The sequence below is a fragment of the Trematomus bernacchii genome, unplaced genomic scaffold (genome assembly GCF_902827165.1).
Source record: "Trematomus bernacchii unplaced genomic scaffold, fTreBer1.1, whole genome shotgun sequence".
In the NCBI taxonomy this organism is placed as follows: Eukaryota; Metazoa; Chordata; class Actinopteri; order Perciformes; family Nototheniidae; genus Trematomus; species Trematomus bernacchii.
This window is the reverse complement of record NW_022987609.1, coordinates 2,741,354-2,766,971: the sequence shown is the minus strand read 5'-3', so window position 1 is coordinate 2,766,971 and position 25,618 is coordinate 2,741,354. Positions and strand designations below refer to the sequence as shown.

General features: G+C 37.6%; 1 protein-coding gene and 1 long non-coding RNA gene across 2 annotated transcripts; both read right to left on the bottom strand.

The window, feature by feature from the left end:
- Positions 1-1,286: 1,286 nt before the first annotated feature.
- Positions 1,287-11,498, bottom strand: LOC117483436. Its single transcript, XR_004555983.1, has 3 exons — positions 11,403-11,498; positions 3,041-3,078; positions 1,287-1,373 (listed from the first exon to the last, which is right to left on the bottom strand). It is a non-coding gene; the product is annotated as an uncharacterized LOC117483436 (long non-coding RNA).
- Positions 11,499-11,524: 26 nt separating this feature from the next.
- Positions 11,525-25,087, bottom strand: LOC117483411. The gene is made up of 9 exons (XM_034131741.1): positions 25,047-25,087; positions 23,794-24,150; positions 23,366-23,530; positions 23,200-23,292; positions 21,770-21,807; positions 21,517-21,678; positions 17,839-17,938; positions 13,226-13,573; positions 11,525-11,709 (listed from the first exon to the last, which is right to left on the bottom strand). Exons 1-9 carry the CDS (start codon positions 25,084-25,086, stop codon positions 11,525-11,527), a joined length of 1,488 nt encoding a protein of 495 aa, XP_033987632.1. The 5' UTR covers position 25,087.
- Positions 25,088-25,618: the final 531 nt, after the last annotated feature.

The window sequence follows — 25,618 nt, the reverse complement described above, 5'->3', positions numbered from 1 at the left end:
TTTAGTTAATTTACTCACTGAGGAAGAAGAAGCAGATCAAAGTGTGCCGGACGTTCATGTCTGATGGTTTACTGCTGTCTCTCTTCTGTCTTCAGGAACTGCTTTACTTCTCTAAATGATGAGAGTCCTCCTCCAAACACTCTGAACTCTACTTTCTCATGCCAATAAGTCCATTTTTTGTGTATCATTAAAAAATGTAAATAGACTTTGTTGTAACTTCATGTCAATCATAACATGTTGTGTTAGTGTTTTGTAAAATAACGTGTATGACTATCATATCAACTCGTTTTCGTCCAATCAGACCATTTTCTTTCTTTTTTCAAATCTACCAGGTTACTAGCTTCAATTACAACATTTCTTGTTTGAAAAATACATAATGTTGTATTTATAAAACTTGCTATAAACAACATCTTTAAACACATCACCATTTTTCTTAATTTGTTTATTTTGTATTTATTTTTTAAATCATTCCTTTAATATAAATCATTTAAAAGTTATGCATCTTTTTTTTCCACATAAGTCGTGCTAGGAGGTAAAGCATGAACAATGAAGAAATGTCTGCTGCATGTCATCCCCTCTCTCTTCAATATATCTGTCTATACATGTAACACAAAGCCAAATTCTTAAAAAATAATCTTTAAATAAATGTATATATTTACATATGTGTGTGTAAATCACTACTGACAGGTTTTTCTATTTGTCAGGCCATTGTTTTGATAATGGTTAGAGCTATCACATGAACACATCAAATATAGTCTTGAAACACACCACAGGGGGCGCTGTGGAGCGAGGAAGCTGTAATGTTGGGAAACCTCTGAGCCGGTGGGTTTACTTGAGTCATCGTCAGTCTGCAAGAAATAAAATAAATGTTTTCAAAATCAAAATAAAATTGAATATGGAAGTTCTTTCTCTCTGTTCACAAATCTGACCTCCCTTCTCAAAAGATCGAACGCTTGTGGTTTTGAACAGATTTTGGAGTTGTCACATGAGCATCATTTCAGCTTTGAAGCTGCTTCATGTAAAAGGTTTCTTAAACATGGAACTTTAAAACAGCATTTCTCTTGCTTTACAATTGAGTCACATTAATGACTTAATCCTCAAAAGAACTGAAACTTGTGGCTATAAAAATAACCCTACACTGGCTTGGTTCCTGTTTCTTAGAAGGCAGCAGGATACTACAACATGTACTGATGTTTAACCATTTTTAGAACACTTTTTTTTAAATGTGTCTCACAAAGAAGAAAGATGTCTCAGAGTTGCTTACTGTCTTCTGAGAAGTGTCTGTAGTGGGAAATGGAGAGAACAGACATTTCTACAGGAGGAGATCTGCTCCCTCTGTCCTCCTCTCTGACCTCCTCACACTCTCTGTCAGCCTGCAGGAAGTGAGGACAGGTTTGTATTCATATCCAACACATTCTCACTCCCAACTCGGCCTATGTTGACGTTATGTCAGGGTCCCTGTTGTCACTTTCAAGGCAAGGGGGGGCCCTTTAGCGTCAAATTTAAACTTTCGGGATGTCCATAGACTTCTATAGAGCTCCCTGAACGTTGGTAGTAGACGAGTTGAGATCGCGGAGAAATGCTCTCGGCAGATCCATTCTCACAGCGTTTATCAACCTTTTTCTTACTCAATATCAAGCCACACTTATTCTTTTTACGTCTTTATTTTAATTGAATAATGTCGGACTTTTGTTGCTGTCAGTTATAGGGCATTACAATACATCTATCGATATGTGTGTACCTCCATCATTGAATTGTCATATTCTGCACATTTCTTATTCTATCTACATACATCTTATAAGAGTATAATTAATATGTATAATACCAGTTAAAATAAGTGCTTCAACATAGTTAACATTGCAGGAAAGTTGATTGTCAAGTCCCAAAACAAACTATGCAATATATTAGACGTTAAGTACTTTGTCAGGCTTAATATGTATCTGTAGATACCCCCAAAGCTTTTTTCTTATTTAAAAGAAGACCTTAACCTAAAGTATTCTTTAATGTTTGAATAAAGCCTTATTAGTTTGTCTGTTTTGCACATCCTCATATTAATATCTTTGTACATCCGGCACTAAACTGTTTTATTGAAGAGATCACAACAGTATCTTCTTGATATTTTCTGTTCAATATTTCTATCATTGACCTTCTACTTTCCCCCTAATGTGTATCTACTCTAATATTTGTATGTTTTCATCGAATATAACATATCAACAAAAAAAATCAATAACGTGCTTTACCCACTAGGCGGGTTAAAAAACTGTCAAGTTTACAGTGTTAACAGAATAAAATATACTGCTGTTTCCAGTTTAGTTTATGATGGATGTATTTTATTATACACACATATATTGTTTTTATATTTGTAACACCAAACCGACAGAAAAGATGATCTTAACATGACCCAGTGGTCTAGTTAATACAAAATATATTATCAAACATAATATTAAAATGAACTCTTATTTTAAAAATACAGCTTCCTGTGTTCGAATGAGCTGCTCTGACTGTCGGTCCTGACGGACTCCAAAAGTCCGACATTATACAATCAAACAAATAAATAAACACAAGGATAATTGTGTCTTATTGTTGAGCAAATAACAGTGTGTGGTTTAGAAAAGAATACAAAATTAGAAGGAAAAAACGATGAAACAATACAGATTTCAGTTTTCTGAGCCCCCACTCTCTCCCTAACTGACAGCAACAAAAGTCCTACATTATTCAATTAAAATAAAGAAGTACAAACAATAAGGGTGGCTTGATATTGAGTAAGAAAAAGGTTGATAAACACTGTGAGAATGGATCTGCGGAGAGCATTTCTCCGCGATCCCAACTCGTCTATTACCAACGTTCAGGGAGCTCTATGCAAGTCAATGGGGACTCCCTGATAGTTGAATATTGACGCTAAAGGGCCCCCACTGCGTTTGATAGTGACGCCAAGGGATCCTGACATAACGTCAACATAGGCTGAGTTGGGAGTGAGAATGTGTTGTCATATCAGCTGTTTGCACAAACATAAAAAATGCTGAGATGTACCCAAACTCACCTCTGTGACATTGACATGCTCAGCCTCATCAGCAGTTTCTAAAATACATCACATTCAGAAGATTAGGTCCAAACGATTGCTTTTGTTATACGTTTGTTTCCTGTAAACTCGCCTCTGGGTTTCCTGGCCCTCTTCCAGCAGAATATCAGCACAGATGCTGAGAGTACGATGAAAATGACGACCAGAATCAGACGCACATACAGCACCACACCTGAGAGCAGAAGAACACTTTGTTTACTCTGATACTTCCTGGTCCATAAACACAAACAACTAACTAAAAGTACCGTGACCATCTGAAGCTGTTGGTCCCTGTTGAGGCTGCGTGGTGCGTTCAGGGGAGGCTGATGATGGTACGGAGCTTAAACTCTGCGTGGTGCGTTCAGGGGAGGCTGATGAAGGTACGGAGCTTAAACTCTGCGTGGTGCGTTCAGGGGAGGCTGATGAAGGTATGGAGCTCAGACTCTGAGTGGTGGTCAGTGTGGAGGCTGATGGGGATGATGTTGAAAACGGTCGGGGAGTCACTTCTGGTTTTGAAGATGTTGGAGCTGTGAAACAAAAAGAAAACACAATGAAACAGAAATCAGATACTGATTGGACAAAGAACGCTAAGATGTCATTGAAATAAAATGTATCTGCAAATGCATCAGAGCATTTTTAATCATGTACGGTAGCTAAATGCAGGAGGTAATGAATGTGTTTAAACAATATTTAAATAACCTATAATGTGTGTGGTGAATATCTACGGAAGAGGATTAGGGCCACATGAAAAAAAAATCTGAATTCTGAATCCTGACTTTTTTCTCAAAACAAAAAAATATATTTTGGGAGAAAAAGTCAGAATTCTGATTTGTTTTTTCTTATAATATTATGGAGGGGACATGGAGAAGAAAAAAAAATTGGTTGAAAAAATAAATGTTCTCGTAAAACTTTTCATTTAGCTCAATAGGCGCGTTCACACCGCAGTACTTTTCCCACTTTAGTTCCGATATAGTTCCGAAATGTTGCGTTCACACCAAAAAAATCCGGAACAAAAATTAGTTAATGAGAACCTTTTTACCCCCTTTTCCGTCAGTTTTTCGTCCCTGCTAGAGAGCAGGTACTTTCGTGGGAGAAAAAGGTTCCTATGTCTGATTGGCTGGGCGGATTGCAAACCACGCGCCGTAAAACTCCCAAAAGGTTTTGTGCAGCCGCCATTTTATTATCCTCGCATTAGCATTATTAGCATTAGCATTCGCCCAGCGCACAAACTCAGAGAGACTAACTTATGGCAACACAAAATAAAACATGGGAGCGGTGGAGATGAGGAGGTGTCGGCGTTCTGGCGATTTACTCGGAAGAACGCAATGAATTTTCTATGAGTATATATTTTCGGCGTTGCAGTTTGTAGACGGTCCCTAAGCACTCCTCTCTCTCCTCCAGCTGCAGATTGTGACCAATTCTTGAAGTTTAGCTCGGATGACGGCGCGTATCGAACTGTTCTGATAAAAACGACTCTGTAGCTCGTTGTCTACCTTGCTATTCTGTAAAGTCATGTTGTTTGTATTTTTACAACGTTATGTTCATGAGTTATTGATCCGCAAAATTCGAATCTGTCAATAACTCAGCTCAGAGTATGCTTTGCGACGTGCATGTCCCCTCGCTCTGAGTGTTCTCTTGAGGTGTCTTTCACTTATGTGAAACCCGTGCCTATTGCCAAGCACTGATGTTATTTATATTTTAGGCCAAGCTCAAAGTAAAAATCGATGAACCGCTCCATTGTTGTGATTTCTGTGTTGCCGAACTGACCCGGAAGTACATTGAGCTAAATTAATTTTTATTTTTTTTATAACCGATTTTTTTTTGTCGACTAGAATTCAGACTTTTGTCTCAGAACTAAAAACAAATATATTTATATATTTTTCACATCCCCACATTTTTTTTGTCATGTGGCCCTAATCCTCTTCCGTAGTTATCATATATTTGGCAGATTACATTTTGTTTTGTTTTTTAATAGGAGCCTTTTAAAATATGCAGCTCTTAACCCTTTCACGCATAGAGGTCACTACAGTGGACAGCTATTCAAAAGGTGTTTTCTTGTATATGCATGTTTTTTTTTGCATAGTTGCACCATCAGCCACTACATAGGACCCTATTGCATCATCCCATACACTGCCACTCAGTGGAAAGTCAGTGAAAGTGCATGATAAATATCTCTAAACCAAGATGAACGACAGAAAGCCAGATGGACCAAGTCACCTGCCGATATCCTGCCAATCCTTTCATGGAAAGTGCTCCCTGCAGATATAAAACATTTGGTGACATCAAGTAACAACTAAGGAATGATATAATTCATAAATTGTCAAAGTATTGATTTTATGTTTGCAGGAAATCATGATTATTCGCCTGTCCACTACAGTGGACGTCATGCATCACTGGCTATATTTCAACTAAACTTCATACTGTTACTGCTACTGTTCTTCTTGAAAATACTTAATTTGCAATATCTTTTTGGGCCTTAAATATATATACTTAAAGTGGACCTATCATGCTACAATAATATAGTGTAGGACCATACCTATATAAGGCATATTTATACTTTTTTTTTTTTCAAAATACCAAACAGATCATGCATTTTAGCCATGCCTCATTTCGCTCAGTTTGCACTTTTTTAGCCCTGTTTCTGCAAGGGCTGATTCTGTGAGAACAGCACCACCTACAGGCCTGGCATATGTACTACAGCTTCTCCAGCGCTTTCGAACGGCAATGGCCGTGGCTGTCTCCTCCTGATTGGTGGAGTTGGCCCAATAGCCGTAGCGCTACCGTCCTGACGTCAGGACAGTGTTCAAATCTGGATCAGTTTTTATCAGATCCGTTGCAGACCCTTTTTTAGAGATTTGGGTATGGAGGAAAATAGAGAGGGTTGTGTTTTCTGACACTTGGTGAGTTCCCTGAAACACCGGGGACACATATTCATGTATAAAAGACGTACAAAAGTGCATTTTGCATGATAGGTCCCCTTTAAGTTATTATAATGTAATTTTAAGTTTGCACATCTTTATTTATCATTTTTTCCAAATGTAAAAGTTTTCAGTTTAGACTTTAACGCAAACTGTCCAAAAAATGTTTTATATGTCCACCTGAGTGGACCTAAATTTGAAAAAACTAGATAAAAAAAAACTAAAGTTAAAATCTTGTTTTTAATGCCCCAAGAGCAATAAAAAACACTTGGTAAAAAAAATCCTGAGTGAGGCTTTCATAATTCATGCATGAAAGGTAACTGTATAACATGTTGGGTTATTTGAAACAGCAGCAACTGGGAGGAGTTATATCCAAAACTCCCAGAAACTCACCATCTGTAACTCTGATCTCAAAGTCCTGGTATGAGTCAGGGAGAGGAAAAGATCTGTCCAGACCACATTGGTACCGTCCTGCATCAGACTTAGTCAGCTTTGTGATGCTCACATACAGAATTGCGTTAGATAATACAGACCCTTCCACATATCTGATGCTGTATCTGCCTCTCTGAGCTGAGTCTCCGGTCGTTTCTACCAGAATGTTTCCTTCTTCACATTTTCCCTTACAGAACATCTTCCTTCCTCCAGAGAAAGTAAAGGAGCATGCAACTGTGATGTTTGTTCCTTCAGTTTCTGTACGGAGGGGGTTTTGTGCGTTGGTGAGCCCACTGTTTCCATCCCTCAGTGCTGTTGAAAAGACGAGTGAATATTTACTATATTCCTTTAATACACTGCAGTCTGATGAAGGCAAGGCAAGTTTATTTATACAGTACTTTTCTGTACGCGACAATTCAAAGTGCTTTACAAAACAAATTAAAAGACTTTTTATGAATAAATACAGTAAAAACACATTATATAATGGCATTTTACAACAGGCATTACAAAGCAAAGATAATACAATAATACAAATAAACACCACAGGTATACAATACATTGAACAACATTTCCTGCTTCACATTTCCAAAGATCAAGATTTAAATATATTTTAGATTGTCCAGAAATGTTGATAACATTATAAAATGTAATATTCTGCAGTAAATATGATAATGATTTGTTTTAAGTGATTTATAATTGTTATAAATGGAGGAGAGATGGTGCCTTTATTACTACATGATTACAAAATGTTCATTAACTCTGGGTCAGATTCATTTAGGTGAATAAAATCCTGCTTTTTATTGGTTGCCAAAAATATTTCATTTAATACAGTGCTGCATTTTGCTTCTTTTATTCATAGTCAGCGGCAGGAACCATCCTCTGCTAAGTGTAAAAGTGTTGGTGCCCTTGAGCAAGGCACCGGACATCCCCCTTCTCCCCTCACTCCCATCGCTCCCCGGGCGCTGTACAATAGCTGCCCACTGCTCCCAGTACTAGACTCCTGGTACTAGGATGGGTTAAAAGCAGAGAACACATTTCACTGTGTGTGCTGTGTGCTCTGCATGTGTGACCAATTCTTCTTCTTCTTCAGGGACAAAATAAAATGTATCAAAAATGACTGGTCGCCTCTCTGCATGTGAAATGTTTTGGATGCGATTCTATCAACAGCTTCCAGTTTGTGAACTAAGCAGCTCCCAGATGTTTAATGGTCTAAATAAAAATAAACAAAGTGGGTTAGCAAATATGAAGTTAATGAAAGAAAGGTCTTGAGGAACTGAAATTACTGCTAAGATTTATTTTGGAGATGATGCACTCACCAGACAGTGCAAACTTAAGCTGACCAAATATAAATTGAAAAAGTTAATAAAGTAAAAATAAAAGAGAAACTGATAGAAACATTTAGTTAATGTACTCACTGAGGAAGAAGAAGCAGATCAAAGTGTGCCTGACGTTCATGTTTGAGGTTCTGATGGTTTACCGCTGCCTCTCTTCCGTCTGCACAAACCAGGAAGTGCTTGATCTTAATCTCAAGGATGCAGTCCCTCTGCTCAAAATACATCCACCACTCTGAACTCTAATTTGTCCCGCATGAATCTTCAAGTTCATGTGTGATTTTACATTAAACTACACCTGGATGTAGGTTACTGCAGGATTAAGTAATACTTTTGTAAAAATAGTTAGAATTACTATAACATCTCTAGCTTATGACTCATGTGGCCATCATTGAGTCCTATGTTTCTGTTTTATTAATAAAAACATTGACAGGTTTGCACCCTCAAAAACACATCTAGTTGTTCACATTTATTTAATAGTGTTTGTGTTTTAAGAGAATAAAAGAGAAAAAAGATGTGGCTCCAAAAAGATTCTTTTAACACAGCTTTTAGTGATTCTAATTTTTTATTTTGTGATTAAAAACAGATAATTCCTTTAACTGTTACAAATTGGTGCTAAAAGATTACTTTTCTCCTCCATAATGCATGCTGTGAGAAATCTGTGAATACATTTCTTTAAATATTTCAAAACAGAAAAAGACGTGCTTTAGTAAAACACATTTCAGGTCACACTGGAGAGACAAAACCAGCAGCTAAGAAATAGACGGCATTTTCAGAATACCCAGAGGGAGCGCTGTGGCGAGAGTCTGTGAATTTACTCGACTTATCTTCATCCTGGAAGAAGTCTCTGCATTAGTCTTAAAGGCATCTTAAAAACATATTGAATTACTTTATGTTGTTCATTTCCCTTTTCTTCTGCGTATAATTCACATGCTTACCATAACTTATTTAAATTCATCGCTGCATGATACAAACTAAAACTCATTGATTTAGTTGAACTTTTGAATCACAAAGATTATTCAGTGAGTTGTGCAGACACAACAATAATGGTTATTGCTGCCAGAAAACGGCCACGGTTAATTCATAATTTAGTTATGATCATTATGTTAAATATTAGCTAGGTGACCTGGTGGAGCGTGCCACCCATAGCGAGGCTGGCCCACGACTCTTTGCCCTGTTTCAATGTATTTGACCTATACACATCACATGCTATGAAGGCAAAAAGGCATACAAAAAAAAGTAAGGACATTTTCAACATTGCATCCGACCAATCTGCTGCCAAATAGTTTCTAAAATGAAATATCTCAACAACAAAAAATCTATGCCGAATGACTGTAACAGATTAAACCCCAAATTATATCCCAATTATTGTGCGATAATTGTGGCAGAATAGTTTATAAATGTATCTTGTTTAACCACAGGCGGTGTTTACACATTTCTTTATGTTTAATACAGTACATTTTCCACAATGCTTGCAATGACATCGTTATAACATACTTAACTCTAAAACATGTCTTAATAAAAATGTTACGGCAAAATGACAATCCTACATTGTAAAAAATGAAAGCGAATGCTAAAACAACTGTATTTTTTATGAAATACTACAAAATATAATGTTTTAAAATGTTTTAGGACAAACCAAGATGTTGCAGTATTCAAAGTCAAAGTCAGCTTTATTGTCAATAATTCTTCATGTGTTATACATACAGAACATTTGAAATACCGAAAATGTATTGCAGTATTATGTCTTGATGATTTGTGTCCAAGGAAAAGCCAAAACATATAATATCAAAGAGAAACTTTTACAATAGAAAATATGAAGAAAAAACAGGGATACGTAATAATATATTTGTACGTATTGTACTCTAACACTTTATGATATTATATCTATGACATTTGAATAACACATAATTAACTATTATTGCTACTTAATTGTTATGACATATTACTTTTTCTATATTTATCAAAATCTGTCCACCGGGAGTGAAAATATGGAAACAGCCATTTTTGATCCTGAGAATGCCTCATCCATTAACCCCAAAACCACTGCAACATTGTCCAAACCAGCCAAACAATTGTTCAACTATTTCCCCCATAGGCTATAATGGTAATTCCTACTTATTAACGCAACATATGCTGAATGAACAAATTGCCCAACATATGCAAGTTAGCACCCGGCAGTTTCTATGTGCTGGGGACCCGTAATATACACTTTAACTTTGGTGTACTCAACATTTCCAGGTTCACAGCAGCACTCTGTGAGCTGGAAACTCGACTAACCTGTAAAAGCGCTTGATAAATAAATGTATTATAAACACCAGCTAAAGACACATCTTTTTAGATTAGCTTTTTATTAGCAACCCCCACTTTAAATGTTCTTTTAGTCTTTATTATTTACCTACCTTTATGTTGTTTTATTTATTGTAAAGGTCTTAATGGATTTTATCTTATTTTATTAATCTAACATCCTTCAATAGCAATATTTCTTTTTACGTTGGTCTTTTTCATTTCTTAATCGTTTAACCTTTATTAGAATTATGGCATTTGTATTACTATTATCTTCTTTTTTCTGTTGTACCTATATGTTCACTTTGTTTTATGGGGTTTTATATTTTATATTGTTTCATCGATTTAGTTGTCTTGCGTCTTATCTGTCATTATTTATTTTATTTTATTTGTATTATCATACATTTTACCTCCTTGTGTCTATTAACCTGGTAAAATGTTATATTTTGCTGCATGTACCTTTTAAAGTTCTTAACAAATAATCTGAGGGGACATTTTTTTTTCTTTGACTTGTGTCATTTTGTAAAGCACTTTGAGCTGCATGTGTTCTATGAAAAGTGCTATATAAATGAAGCTTTATTATTATTATTATTCATGTAGACTATGTGAAACCCAAATAGCTTTTGTTTACTAATTAAAACCCTACAAATTAATTGAGTTGAAGCAGCATCTGATTTAGTAACAGGGGAGTAGAGAGGAGAAAAAGCGTTTTCTGCATGTCCAAACCGTCTGAACCCGTTTCTACCCAAAGGACGAAGTCGAGGACGTTATCTGGATCACCACAGGGGGCGCTGTGAGGCGAGGACCCTGCACATCCTCCTCAAAGCAGGTGAGTTTACTCGGGTCCTCTTCAGTCTGCAAGATATCAAACACAAGTTGATACCATTAAGAGTTTACTTTCATGTTTTTTCACATGATCATCGTTTAAGCATGAGAGCTGCTTCGTGTGAAATGTTCATATTTTTTGAAATATGGAAGTTCTTTCTCTCTGTTCACACATCTTAACTTCCTTCTCAAAAGAGTTATCATCGCTTGGCTTTAAAAATAATGCCACCCTGCACTGGTTCCTGTTTCTTAAGAAGGCAACAGGTGATACTAAGAAACAAACACTAATGTTAAACTTTGACTTTAATGGGGCGAAGCCTGCGAGCTAGTTAAGGCAGTCAACTCGAGCACCAATGATACATTAACACGTGACGCACCTCGTCCCTCTTACAACCAACCAAACACATTCTCCTTAACTTGCCGCTCTATTTAAGCTGCCAGGTCTTCCTGCCTCTGCCTCACTATGCTGCTGCTGCGTTCATGCTCCTGATGCTCGTTGCCTGCCCCCACCACCACCCCAGCTTCTTATGTGTTTGTTTCCTGTAAAGTCACCTCTGGGTTTCCTGGCCCTCTTCCAGCAGAATATCAGCACAGATGCTGAGAGTACGATGAACATGACGACCAGAGTCAGATGCACATACAGCACCACACCTGAGAGCAGAAGAACACTTTGTTTACTCTGATACTTCCTGGTCCATAAACACAAACAACAAACTAAAAGTACCGTGACCAGCTGGAGCTGTCTGTCCCTGTTGAGGCTGTGTGGTGCGTTCAGGGGAGGCTGAGGAAGGTACGGAGCTCAGACTCTGAGTGGTGGTCAGTGTGGAGGCTGATGGGGATGATGTTAAAGAGGTTGGAGCTGTGAAACACAAAGAAAACACAATGAAACACAAATCAGATTTGACAAAGAACGCTGCACTAAGATCTCTTCAAAATAAAATGTATCTGCAAATGCATCAGAGCATTACGAATCATAAAGCTAAATCAACATGGTAATTAATGTCTTTGGTGCAACAATGTTTAAATAAGCTGTTAATGTTTTTAGTGGTTATCAGATATTTCGCAGTTGAACTATTGTTTTTTTTAATAGGATCATTTTTAAATATGAAGCTCTTAATATACAGTGGAGGAAATAAGTATTTGGTCCCTTGCAGATTGTGTAAGTTTGCCCTCTTACAAAGAAATGAACAGTCTATAATTTTAGAGGATCTTCAGAGAGGAGTGGACCAGAATCCTTCCTGAGATGTTCACAAACCTGGAGACCAACTACAAGAAGCGTCTGTCCTCTTGCTGTCCAACAAAGGTTTCTTCACCAAGTACTAACACATGTTTTGCAAGGGGATCAAATACTTATTTCCCAAAGTGAAATGCAAATAAATGTTTATCTTTTATATAATGTCAATTTCTGGATTTTCTTTTTGATATTCTTGTTCTCACTGTTAAAATAAACCTATACCATTAAGATGATAGACTGTTAATGTCTTTGTAAGTGGGCGAAAATACAAAATCTGCAAGGGATCAAATACTTATTTCCTCCACTGTAACTATAATATGTTACTGTGATGAAGCGCACACACTCCCTCACTAACATTTTGGCTTAACAATTTGTTTGTTAAGAAAGGTAGTACATGTTTCTTCAGAGTTGTCTTTATTTCAGTTAAAGTTATAAAAACAGTTTACATAGAAAAACTAGTAAAGGGCATCTAGATTAATTTGTCAGTCTGTAAAACACACAATCACAAAGTAATCACCATTTCCTTTGTTCAGACCTGGAAGCCATTTTGTGTCACTGCTCAAAGGGGGAGCACGCCTCCAAAGTACTCCTTATGTGTGCCCTATGAGTAGGCGGAGTCTTGGACGTGATTGGTCAGGAAATGAGTGATTTTATGAGTGTCAATTAGGTTAAAAACTATCCGTTTTAAGCAGAACTTGTTGTTTCTGAAGGTACAATGTTTATGTTGATGCAATTATGAATTTACTTAAGCCTTTAGGATTGTATTAAATGTAGACCACAGTGTTTAATTTTGTATTTAACCCTTCAGTCCGCTTTCAGAACCATGACCTGATTGGCCAGGTTGGATTGGGAAGGCGGGCAGTCTCCTATAAATGTGGTTGGGAAGAGAGGGGAGGGGGCATTTGGTGTTTGTTCCTTGCTGGTGAATGCAGCACCAGGCATGCAGTTTTTGTTTCTGTGGAATAATGTGGAAGGCTGAGAATAAAACGCCTGTCTATTTTTGCAAGAAAACCCTCTTTCCACGTATCGTTCTTTCACCTGCACCTCACTTTGTAACAGTTACACTGAACATATTCAGTTATTTGGAACAGCAGCAGAGGTCCGTGAACAGATCAATCCAAAACTCCCGGTAGAAACTCACCATCTGTAACTCTGATCTTAATGTCCTGGTATGAGTCAGGGAGGAAAGATCTGTCCAGACCACATTGGTACCGTCCTGCGTCAGACTTGGTCAGCTTTGTGATGCTCACATACAGAATGTAGTCAGATAATAGAGACCCTTCCACATATCTGATGCTGTATCTGCCTCTCTGAGCTGAGTCTCCGGTCGTTTCTACCAGAATGTTTTCTTCGTAACATTTTCCCTTACAGAAGATCTTCCTTCCTCCAGAGAAAGAAAAGGAGCATGCAACTGTGATGTCTGCTCCTTCACTTCCTGTACGGTCGAGGCTTAGTGCTTTGATGAGCCCACTGTTTCCATCCTGCAGTGCTGTTGAAAAGATGAGCAGTGAAGTTACTTTATTCCTGTAATACACTGCAGTCTGATGAACAACATCTCCTGCTTCACTTTCCCAAAGATCAGGAATTTATACATTTTTGATTGTTAAAAAATATTATAACATTTTAAAATGTCATATTCTACAGTTAAATAGAGATTTAATAATTTAGTGTATTTCTTTATTTTGAAACTTGTGGAAGAAGGGTACTTTTATAACTAGTGCTACTATTGCTCATCCCATAGTTATATTTTCATTAATTCTGGGTCAAATTGACTTGTGTGTATTGTAACAGGTAACAGCATGTTTAAATCCTACTTTTTTACGTTTCGACTTTTGATACAGTGCTGCCTTTTTAGATTGTGTATCTTAGTCAGCAGCAGGGTCCAATATATATATTTTAATAATAATTTAATGTTTTATCATAAGGTTTTGATTTTAAATATCAAACTCCGTATGTGAATATGACTGACCTCTTCTCTGCATGTAAAATGTTTTGGATGCATTTCTAAATATCAACAGCTCTCAGTTTGTGAACAGAGCAGCTCACAGATGTTTACTGCTGGAAATCTTGCTCTAAAGCTGGGGTCCATTGAGGAACAGAAATGACTGCTAAGATATATTTATGTAGCAACTTATAGCTAACACTCAACTCAACCACAGATAGGCTGAAGCAACAGAAATAATACTTTACTATTTAACAGAATCAACAAAATAAAAAATCATAGAACCAGGGAAGAATAGGAATATTTGATACTTGATAATACTTTTTATTAACATGCATACATTTGACAGACTCATACCAACATGATAAACCACAGAAACCAACAACATGTTGGACTGATATGAGATGATCTAAACAACAACACAATGCAACACAATCTTTAAGACTGACTGTAAAGAAACAAGGAAATATAGAATCAAAGTAAAAGCAATTGAGATATAAATACTTACTGAGGAAGAAGAAGCAGATCAAAGTGTGCCAGACGTTCATGTTTGAGGATATTATGGTTTATCAATGCCTCTCTTCTGTCTGCACAAACCAGGAAGTGATTCACCTGTCTAAAGGATACAGTCCCTCTGCCCAAAATACATCCACCACTCTGAACTCTACATTCAAACTACACCTGGATGTAGGTTACTGCAGAATTAAGTAATCATTTTGTAAAATAATTACAATGACTCATGTGTGGCCATGCATCATTGAGTCCTATGTTTCTGTTTTATTAGTAAAAACATTGACTGGTTTGCACCCTCAGAAACACATCTAGTTGTTTACATGTATTTAATAGTGTTTGTGTTTTAAGAGAATAAATAAAAATAACATTAGGTTCTGAAATTATTCTTACTGATTCTTATTTATGTTGTCATAAATAACAGATCATTCATTTAACTGTTACATATTGGTGCACCTCCATAATGGATGGTGCGAGAAGAGTTAAAAATATGAGAATACATTTCTTGAAATATTTCAATTATGGACGCCTTAGCTAGCACAGACAGAAAAAGACGTGCTTACACTGGAGAGACAAACGCAGCAGCCAAAAAATAGACGGTATTTTCAGAATGACTGGTAGCGCGTGCAAGGCTGGCCCATGACTCTTTGCCCCGTTTCAATGTATTTTACCTATACATGCTATAAAAGGCAATAAGGTATCAAAATAAATGTTTTGAAGATGCATATCTTTATATATCTATGTGCAAATTACTTTTCTTTGTTTAGTTTCTTTTACCCTAAAGATCTCCTATCATGCTATTTTAGGCATATATTATGGGTCTCAGATATATCAAAATATATAAAAAACATGTCTATGATGTGTTTTGCTTAAAATACCAAACAGATCATGCATTTTAGACATCCCTCAAATCCCTCTGTTTCAGCCCTGTTAGAGAACTGCTGACTCTGTGGGTGTTTCTCAATCGCGAGTAAAGCTGCTTCAGAGCCACTATTTCAAGCATACTACGTCATCGAGTGCTGCCGAAGTACTGTTCCAATCTCCAGTATACTTGGAAATCTACCGAGCCCGGCGTACTCCGTTTGGAGAAATATCGAGTCTGCACATGAGTAGACTTCGCGGTCTTAAAATCCCCACAATGCTTTGCGCACGGACCAATTTCCCCAAATCTGTGATGTAAGGCGGGGCCTCTCATATGACGCACACCTGCACACTTGCTAGCGTGTTCCACACTTCGTTTTCCGAATGCCAGGAAGTATTCTTGACTCGCTTCTGAAGCAAGATGCTCGGCAGACATGTGCTACCAAGCAAGCGTACTCGCCAGGGGCATCGCCTGGACCTGAAAACATTCGGGGCTTAGCCCACAGTGGCGGCGGCACTACAGTGGCATTTTTTACTGCAACACTCCCCACACGCACACACATACACCCGCGACTGTTACAATGAAGGCTCGATAATCAGCTCAGGCATATAGGCAGGGGTAAAGTGGTATTTTTTATGAGTGGGGGGCTCACCTCCTCTAGGGGGGTCCGGGGGGATGCTCCCCCGGGAAGATTTTTTTTTAAATATTGAAGTTAAATGCATCAATCTGGTGCACTTTGAGAGCAACATGAAGAGATCTATGGATACCTCTCTCAACACCCATATGAAGCAGAACTGTAAACAGATGTACTTTTTCTTTATGGATATTTTACTAATCACTCCCCTTTTAAACTCTATTCTTGTTTTACTGCCATATAGTATTTCATAACTGTTTTTCCTTTATTCTCTTTTTTTTAATAACTATAATGATCATATGAAGGTGTGCCACGGAAATAATCTTTTGAATAATTTGTGACCAAACCGTTTGAGACCCACTGAGATAACTTAGACTAAAGTTAACTATCTAAACACTCAGACAGTCCTTTAGCTCACCTGAGTCTCTCAGTCCGAGAGGAGAGGACTCTCCTCCAGCTTCTTGTGGAACAAACAGCTCCTTATGTCCGTTAGTGCAGCTAGCTAACCAGATGCTAACAACACGGTCCATGCTGACACCGGTCCCTCTCTCCCCCTCTCTCCCTCTCTCTCTCTCTATCACACTAAATGCGCTATTGCCACACACACACACAGAGCCGAGCTTGAATGACACAAGCACACGTTTATTTCCATGCAACTCTCTGATTGGTCTGGTGTCATGCCTCTGTTGCATTCACTGAACACGGGAAATTACAGTGCTGCCGTCCTCTCTTGTGTCATGATGAGGTTCACGTAAAGCACGGTTAATGTATTATATTATTGAGGGAGAATTGTCCGGGGCTACAGAAAAAACATTCGGGGCTAAAGCCCCGGATGCCCAGGCCAGGCGACGCCACTGGTACTCGCAATTGAGAAACACCCAGTGACTGTAGCTGCTGGCCACGCCCCCTTTTGGCAACGGCAAGGCAAGCAGTAAGATCTCCTCTCTGCCTGCAGATACAGCTAAATTCTGCCGTGATTAAACGCCATATCATGTTCCAAACCACTTCAAGGATTATTTCTGAAACAGTATGGAGCTCAAATGCTTTTTTTCTTGCGGGTTTACCACAAGGTGAGTTCCTTTTTTTATATCCTGCTTTTTTACACATACTCTCTCCAGTACAGGTTAGCTCTGAATGTTAGCTAATGTAAACAAAGACCATATTACGTTCAAAACACGTCGCGCATTGTTACTGATAGCGACGTTTCTGATAGGGCTGTGGGTGTAAAGCCAGCCCACATTTCCGATATTACTTCACATCGGACGCAAATCTGGATCAGCTCCGTTGTACCCCCGTTTTAAGAGATTTGGGTCCGGAGGAAAAGAGAGAGGGTTTCATTTTCTGACACTTTGTGAGTTCCCTGACACACCGGGGACACATATTTATGTATAAAAGACATCAAAAAGTGAATTTTGCATGATAGGACACCTTAAAGGCTATTGTTCTCATGATGACTAGATGTAGCACCTTATCACATCAACTTATATATTAATGTAACAAATGCAGAATAAATATAAAATATAACTCCAATAAAAAAAGATATACACATTTTTGCAGATGATATTAACTTCTAAAAATAATATTTTATCTTTCCTGTTAACCTTGTTAAAATGTAACATGTTTACTTATTTTCGCATTAGTTAGTGCTGTTGGGTGTAAACATTTTAAACAATATTTAAAAAATGTATCACCGATTAACAACTAATGCTGTTAATTCCACCAAATAAATTACATTAACAGTTACAGCTACATCTGAAGTGACAGTGGAGGAGGTGAAGCGTGGCTAACATCAGAGCGCGCTTCCACCCCGAGGAGCAGAGAGGACGTTATCTGCGTCACCACAGGGGGCGCCACTGTTGGAAGAATCCAGCTCAGAGTAGTTGAGATTACTCGGGTCATCTTTAGTCTGCAAGAAACAAAGACAACGTTATTCGTCACATGGCCATCATTTATGGATGTGTACTGCTTCATGTTTTTGGTTGTATCTCTATCTATTTTTGCTTTATCGAACTGAAAATCTGTTTTTTTTTACGGCACTTTTTCCTCCCTTCAAATCAACTTCCTGTTCAAGCTTGTGGTTTTGGGGTTTGATCACAAACTGGCCTCGTTCCTGTTTCTGTTTCATGGTACTCTTCTGTCTTGATGAAAAAGTACACATAGATCTAGTCTTTCGTTGTTTAGTTTTTGTTTGTAAAACTTGCTTTTCCTTTTAAATATGAAACATGAACTGAGGTAAAGTTTGTTTAAAAACACATCTTTAAGCAAATGTCCCCAATCGTCTCTTTTCTGCCACACTGCCAATACTTCCTCTTCTTAACCTCTTAAGCCCTGAGCCTGTTTTTCAGGTCTCAGGCTTGAAAATGACATTCCCAGAACAAATGACCATATCTTCCCTTCTAAAAGGGTTAAATTATTAATCTTTATTCTCAAAGTAATGATAAACCTGTGAGTTGGATGTAGAAAAGTCAGAATCAATATAGATGTTTTTTATTTTAAAGAAAATTCAGATTTTACATAGTAAAAAACTGTAAATTATAGTGTCCGTCCAAAAATATTTTTTTACTTATAGTGAAAACTACCCTTGGATGATGGGTTAGTAGACTAAAAGCTTTAGGAATCCAAAGTACAACATATAATAAGTACCCTGTATCAAGATTGATGCAAAACAAGTGAAATTTGACCTTTTTAGAGAGATTTAGCCAAAAAACCCCACTTCTGGGGTCATTTGGGTGGATTTGACCTATCTCTGGCCCCCCTTGCTCGATTCTGATGAATGAAATGTCTTTATAACCGCTAGAGCCAATGGAATCGAGGGAAAGTTATATACACACCAACACGTTAATAAATAAGGAGTGAGAGTGACGCGTTACCAAAACCGGAAGCTGCATACACTCTGGTGGCTACCATTAGCAGCTAACTTTTCCGCTCCGATTTTTACATAAAAAATGGAATTATGGATTATAAATAATTTTTTAAAAGGAACAGGTACATTATCAACCTATGGATCAACAGTTGTAGCATTTCGTTTTAACCTGTTTCACGCCTTCCCCCCGGTACCGGGCGGATAAACGCGTCATTTGCAGGAAACAACGTCTAAGGAATCTTAATATTGAATAAAACTATGAATGTGTTATATCCATGTAACGGGAAGAAACTCAGCTAACTGATCTTTTTAATTTTTTTTTTCAAAAAAAAACCCACAATGCTAGCACTCAGCCTCTGAATTAGCCTCGATCGAAAAAACGGGACGACAAAGACACATAAACTCACTCAGAACTCCCTTATTACTTATCCTAGATGCACAACCAAACACTATTTTTTGGTGTCCTGGAGACACTGAATCTAACGGTGCCCACCTCAACACTCAGTGATAAACATTCGCGACGCTATCAACGAAAGCGTACATCATCACATGTGGAGCCAAGAAGCTAAACATGTAAATATGACTTACCTTGGTCAAAAGTGGTCTTCAATGGCATTAAAACGATAAAAAAACGATGCTGCAGTTAATCCATAGGTTCATCCTATGTGTCTGTGCCTTCTTTGAAATTATTTCTGATAATCCATAAGCAATACAACTGCGTTTTAGTTTCCAAACTCCAGAAGGAGACATTCCTCCAGTTTAGTTTCGCTTTCCACACGCGAAGCGGCAACATTTTTTCTTTACAATGTGTGTCTATGTAAGTATCCTCCTTCGATTCTATTGGCTCTAACGGTCACAAGGGTATGTCAACCAACCAGATCGAGCAAGGGGGGCCAGAGATAGGTCAAATCCACCCAAATGACCCCAGATGGCCCAGTTTTTGGCTAAATCTCTCTAAAAAGGTCAAATTTCACTTGTTTTGCATCAATCTTGATACAGGGTACTTATTATATGTTGTACTTTGGATTCCTAAAGCTTTTAGTCTACTAACCCATCATCCAAGGGTAGTTTTCACTATCTGTAAAAAATAATTTTTGGACGGACACTATAATTTACAGTTTTTTACTATGTAAAATCTGAATTTTCTTTAAAATAAAAAACATTTATATTGATTCTGACACTTCTACATCCAACTCACAGGTTTATCATTACTTTGAGAAAAGATTATTAATTTAACCCTTTTAGAAGGGAAGATATGGTCATTTGTTCTGGGAATGTCATTTTCGAGCCTGAGACCTGAAAAACAGGCTCAGAGTGGAACAGGTGAATGCCATTGAACACGTCTTTTGACCTAATTGACAGCTACGGTGAGATGATCTGCCGTAAAAGCTCCGTAAAGGTACGTGTTGTGATGTCTGTGTTTGCTTCCCCTGTCACAAGTTCGGATCGCTCAGTGATGATACTATACCTAAATAATCAGTGGAGTCTCAGCTTTAATAGGCTATATTGTATGTGCAGCTACGATAAGTAATAAGGGTATCTTTATCTTGAATTGTGTGCCGCAGTGCGTTAGAATCTTTTCGCTCAGGGGTCATTTAGACGCTTCTTATGAGACTTGTGTTTTGTTTTGGTAAAAATGGTTCATATCTTCAGTTAGCTGAGATTCTTCCCGTTAATATGGTGCTACACATTAATAGTTTCATAAATGTTAAGAAGCCCTGAGACATTATCTCGAAAACAAAAAGGTGGGAGGGGTCCAATGGGGGGACCGCCGTGCTTAAGAGGTTAACAATGAAACAACATTCTCCATGTGTCTAAGGCCATGTCATAAAGCTTAATACAAACAAAAATGTCAATCCATATTTCTCAACTGCTGTATTTGTGTTTGTTGGAGAAATACTGTTGTCTCCCCTTTATGTGTTGTTTTAATGCACTGATATCATGTGTGACTCTGCACTGTGTATGACCTTGCAGCTGCCTCTTCTTGTGATAGGAGGAGGCAGGGCATTTCAGGTTGTTGATATTTATGAGAAGACACATACTTGTCGTCTTCTAAATATCTCATTTCTATGAGGCGTGAAGGAAGTATGTGACGCTTTCCAGAAGACGTCACAGATGACCCCGACACCTTTCCGACACCCGCGGATGATATTAGTGTGTGGAGTCTATTTTTATATAACATTAGAAAGACTGATTCTTATTATTACATTATAAGCTTATTGTGCTCATTTATGTGGCTGTGACTTTGGAATAAATAGACTAAATCACCCCCCCCCCAAGTTGTCTGTCTTTTCTGGAATTCTGAACCCAACAAGTGCCACCTCGATTTACGACTTTGTTGTTATCTCCTGTATTTTGGATGTATGTTTTTTGCTGCTCCGTTGAGCAACATACCCCATGTGTGTTAGTTCAACCTTATCCTTTGTATGTGATTTAACTCTATTTATTCTTGCAAGAATAAATTAGTACCTGATTATTGATTCTCAACCTGGTGTCGAGTGATATTTTCCTAACAGTGTTTGAGGTGGAGAAACAGCTTGTGAACAAATCTAAACCATCACCTATCAATTATAACCTCTAAAATGTGTGAAGCTTAAAACCTAAAACCCTCCCACACTTACTTTCTCCTGAGAAGTGGCTTCAGTGACGAAGCTGTACTCGTCTGTGGTTTCGACTCCGTTTGGTTTGATATATTGGGCGTAGGAGTAAATGGTAGATATTAATACAGGTGGAGAACCGCTCCCTCCGTCCTCCTCTCTGACGTCTTCATAAACTTGGTTAGCCTGCAGGAAGTGAGAATAGATTTGTTTTGTTATGAGCTGGTTTCAGAAAATGTAGTATATCTGAAATGTCCATGATAAATGTCCATCTTACCTCAGTGTCAACACCATACTCAGGTTCCACAGGAGGATCTGTAGACAAGCAGTAAGGGAAGGCAGATCAACTTATTATAACTGCTCATACATCTCAATACAACACCTAATGTCAATGGTTACATGACTAATGGTGTGTTCAGGAGCAACAAAGAGATGTAACTGTGGAACTGAAGTGCCATGTATATTACATTATTGCATGTTACTTGTTAGACGCTTTTATCCAAAGCGACTTACATACATTCAATACTGTGGGCAATCCCCACAGGAGCAATTTGGGGTGAAGTGTCTTGCCCAGGGACACAACGACATGCTGACTGCAGTGGGACTCAAACTTGCTACCCTATGATTCGAAGTCCAGCACACTACCCACTGAGCCACATTCGCCATAGAAAGGCAAACATCGGTAAACACTGGCCATAAACTCAGTTTAAACAAACAATTTTGAGAAAAAATTAAATTAAACAGTCAAGACTAATCATTTAAATTTAGACCAAAAGAAAAAAACAACAAGCCTTTTTCCGAACAAACAACGAATCAGTGATCAGTATGCAGTGTCAACACAGTCTCACGGCATTTCGTGTTATAGTCACGAAATTAATCTATTGATTCGTGTTCACCAACACGATTTCGCCATTTTTTTCGTGTCACACAGAACGATTTTAAAAGCAATGTAAATAATAACAAATTAGAAGGAAAAAGACATTAAAAAAAATACAGATTTAAGTATTCTGACACAGAACGATTTTAGAAGCAATGTATTTATATTGGTAGTATGTTTCGTGCCTGCACCAAATAATAACAAATTAGAAGGAAAAAAAGATGACATAAAATACAGATTTCAGTATTCTGAGGCTCTGAGCCCCATTTATTTTCCTCACTGACGGCAAAAAAACAATACAAGACATTATACAATTTAAAATAAAAGGGATAGGGTTAGGCTTAGGGTAAGATATTGAGTAAGAACATGTTTTTATGAACCACACAGCTTCTGGTCTTCCAAGACCCGACCGGACAAAAAGACGTGTTGCAGGCACGAAACATACTACCAATAGAAATACATTGCATTTAAAATCGTTCTGTGTGACACGAAAAAAAGGTGAAAATCGTGTTGGTGAACACGAATCAATAGATTAAATTAATTTCGTGACTAATAACACGAAATGCCGTGAGACTGGGTTGGCAGTGTATATAACACTCAAACAAATTCTAAAGTTAGATTTAGATTAGCATATTGAGTTGATAAAATAGTTAATTATGAAGTGCATTAAAGTAAAAGTAAATAATTTAAATGTAAATAGTTCTTATTTTGTTTATAAACCAGGGGACATTATCTAGAAACATTGAGAGTTTTTGAGCCAGGTGGTCACAATAGTTGGAAAAGGTTATATTTTAGTTTGTTATATGCCTGTGGGTTTCATGTCGCCTCACCTTTCCTGGCCCTCTTCCAGCAGAATATCAACACAGACGCTGAGAGTACGAGGAACATGACGACCAGAGTCAGACGCACATACAGCACCACACCTGAGAGCAGAAGAACACTTTGTTTACTCTGATACTTCCTGGTCCATAAACACAAACAACAAACTAAAAGTACCGTGTCCAGCTAGAACTGTCTGTCCCTGTTGAGGCTGTGTGGTGCGTTCAGGGGAGGCTGATGAAGGTACGGAGCTCAGTCTCTGAGTGGTGGTCAGTGTGGAGGCTGATGGGGATGATGTTGGAAACGGTCGGGGAGTCACTTCTGGTTTTGAAGATGTTGGAGCTGTGAAACAAAGGGAAATGCTAAATAAATAAATAAATCAAATGATTCCGTTAAATAAAGACGGTAATTGATGTTTTGTGAAACAATATCCCAATGTTTGTAGTGGTTTTCGGATGTGTAGCAGATTAACAGTTTTTTTAATAATTCGAGCATTTAAAATATGCAGCTCTAAATATAACTGTAACGCTAAACATATTGGGTTATTTGAAACATCAGCAGGTGTCAGTGAACAGATCAATCTAAAACTCCCGGTTAAAACTCACCATCTGTAACTCTGATCTCAATGTCCTGGTATGAGTCGAAGAAAATAAAAGGTCTGTCCTCCAGACCACATTGGTACCGTCCTGCGTCAGACTTGGTCAGCTTTGTGATGCTCACATACAGAACTGTTTCACTTACTGGATAAGTTCCTTCCTTATAATCAATGCTGTATCGGCCTCTCTGAGCTGAGTCTCCAGTCGTTTCTACCAGAATGTTTCCTTCTTCACATTTTCCCTTACAGAAGATCTTCCTTCCTCCAGAGAAAGAAAAGGAGCATCTAACTGTGATGTTTCCTCCTTCAGGTTCTGTACGGTCGAGGTTTTGTGCGTTGGTGAGCCCACTGTTTCCATCCCTCAGTGCTGTTGAAAAGATGTTCAGTCAATAGTAACTTTATTCCTGTAATACACTGCAGTCTGATTTCACAGTTACATAAATCATTCATTGATCCTACTGGGAGCTGCCCAGTTCAACCAGTCTGTTATAACTCAGTCCAACAGAAATATGAATATATTAGATCAAACTTAAAAAGCAGAAGAGATCTTTTAAAACATAGGCTGTTTAATGTTGATTAGAAACTTAAAAAAGGTTTTATTGTGATGAAGTATAAACCTGTATGTTCTGTGTGTGCGTGCTTTTGTGTTGTATTTTTCAATGTACCACTTCTCATGTAAAATGACACTGCTGATTGCCTATCTGAGTGTGAAATGCTTAACATGCATTTATAAAACATCAACCGCTCTCAGTTTGTGAACAGACCGCTAAAAGATGTGTACTGCTGCAGTTCTTCCTCTTTAGCTGCTTCAAATAAAGTGAACTAATATTTGTATCACAAAGCTAGTTATTCGGGCTGAAGGGACAGAAAAATAACTTTACTCTACAACAGAAAAGGCAACTATAAAACAAAAAGTACTGAATGTATGTTAGTCGCTTTGGATAAAAGCGTCTAACAAATGACATGTAATGTAATGTAATGTAATGTAATGTAATGTAATGTAAAAGAACAATAGTTGACTGCAAATTACCAATTGCTTTTTTTTGAGGATATAAATAATACCTGTAATAAACTGCATTTAAAAAAGGCACTCATACTAACTATGAGCTTCATATTTAACCACAGAAACCAACATGTGGTTGGACTGATATGAGATGATGACAAGACAATGCAGTGCAAACCTTAGTTGACCGATTGTTATTAAATAAAGAAAATAAAGCTCAATAACAGTAAAACAAAAGAGAGACTGATATAAATACTCACTGAGGAGGAGGAAGCAGATCAAAGTGTGCCTGACGTTCATGTTTGAGGTTCTGATGGTTTACTGCTGCCTCTCTTCTGTCTACAGGAACTGCTTTACTTCTCTAAATGATGCGAGTCCACCTCCAAACACTCTGAACTCTACTTTTTCATTCCATTGTGTTCAAGTATGTGTGGATTTACATTAAAACTTGACTTGGTTGTAACTTAATGCAGTAATAATTTCATATTTGTGTACAATTATTCGTATAGCTGTCATAATAACCACTTTGCCATCATTGAGTCCAGAGTGTCCATTCTCTTTTATTTAATCTACAAGTTTTCTAAGCTTCAACAAAATATACATTTATGTATTTATGTGTAAATGCTATTGACAGGGAATTTTGAAATTGACAGTTCTTCAAATGCTCGGAGCTATCAATTAAACACAATAAATATATGAAAAAGACAGAATAAATACAACATTTGACTGCAGTAACAAAATATAAAAAAGTCTTCAGATGCAGAGAAACACATTAACTTATAAAAATATCTGATACTTTACATTTTAAAAACGAAATACATTTACTTTTTTC

Bases quoted from the DNA above. Each gene is read 5' to 3' on its own strand.
- LOC117483411 (XM_034131741.1), bottom strand. From the start codon at position 25,086: ATGAACGTCAGGCACACTTTGATCTGCTTCCTCCTCCTCA. The intron at 23,531-23,793 runs GTGAGTTTTAAC...TTTGTTTCACAG, and splicing joins TGAGATCAGAGTTACAGATG to CTCCAACATCTTCAAAACCA. The intron at 21,679-21,769 runs GTAAGATGGACA...CACTTCCTGCAG, and splicing joins AGTATGGTGTTGACACTGAG to GCTAACCAAGTTTATGAAGA.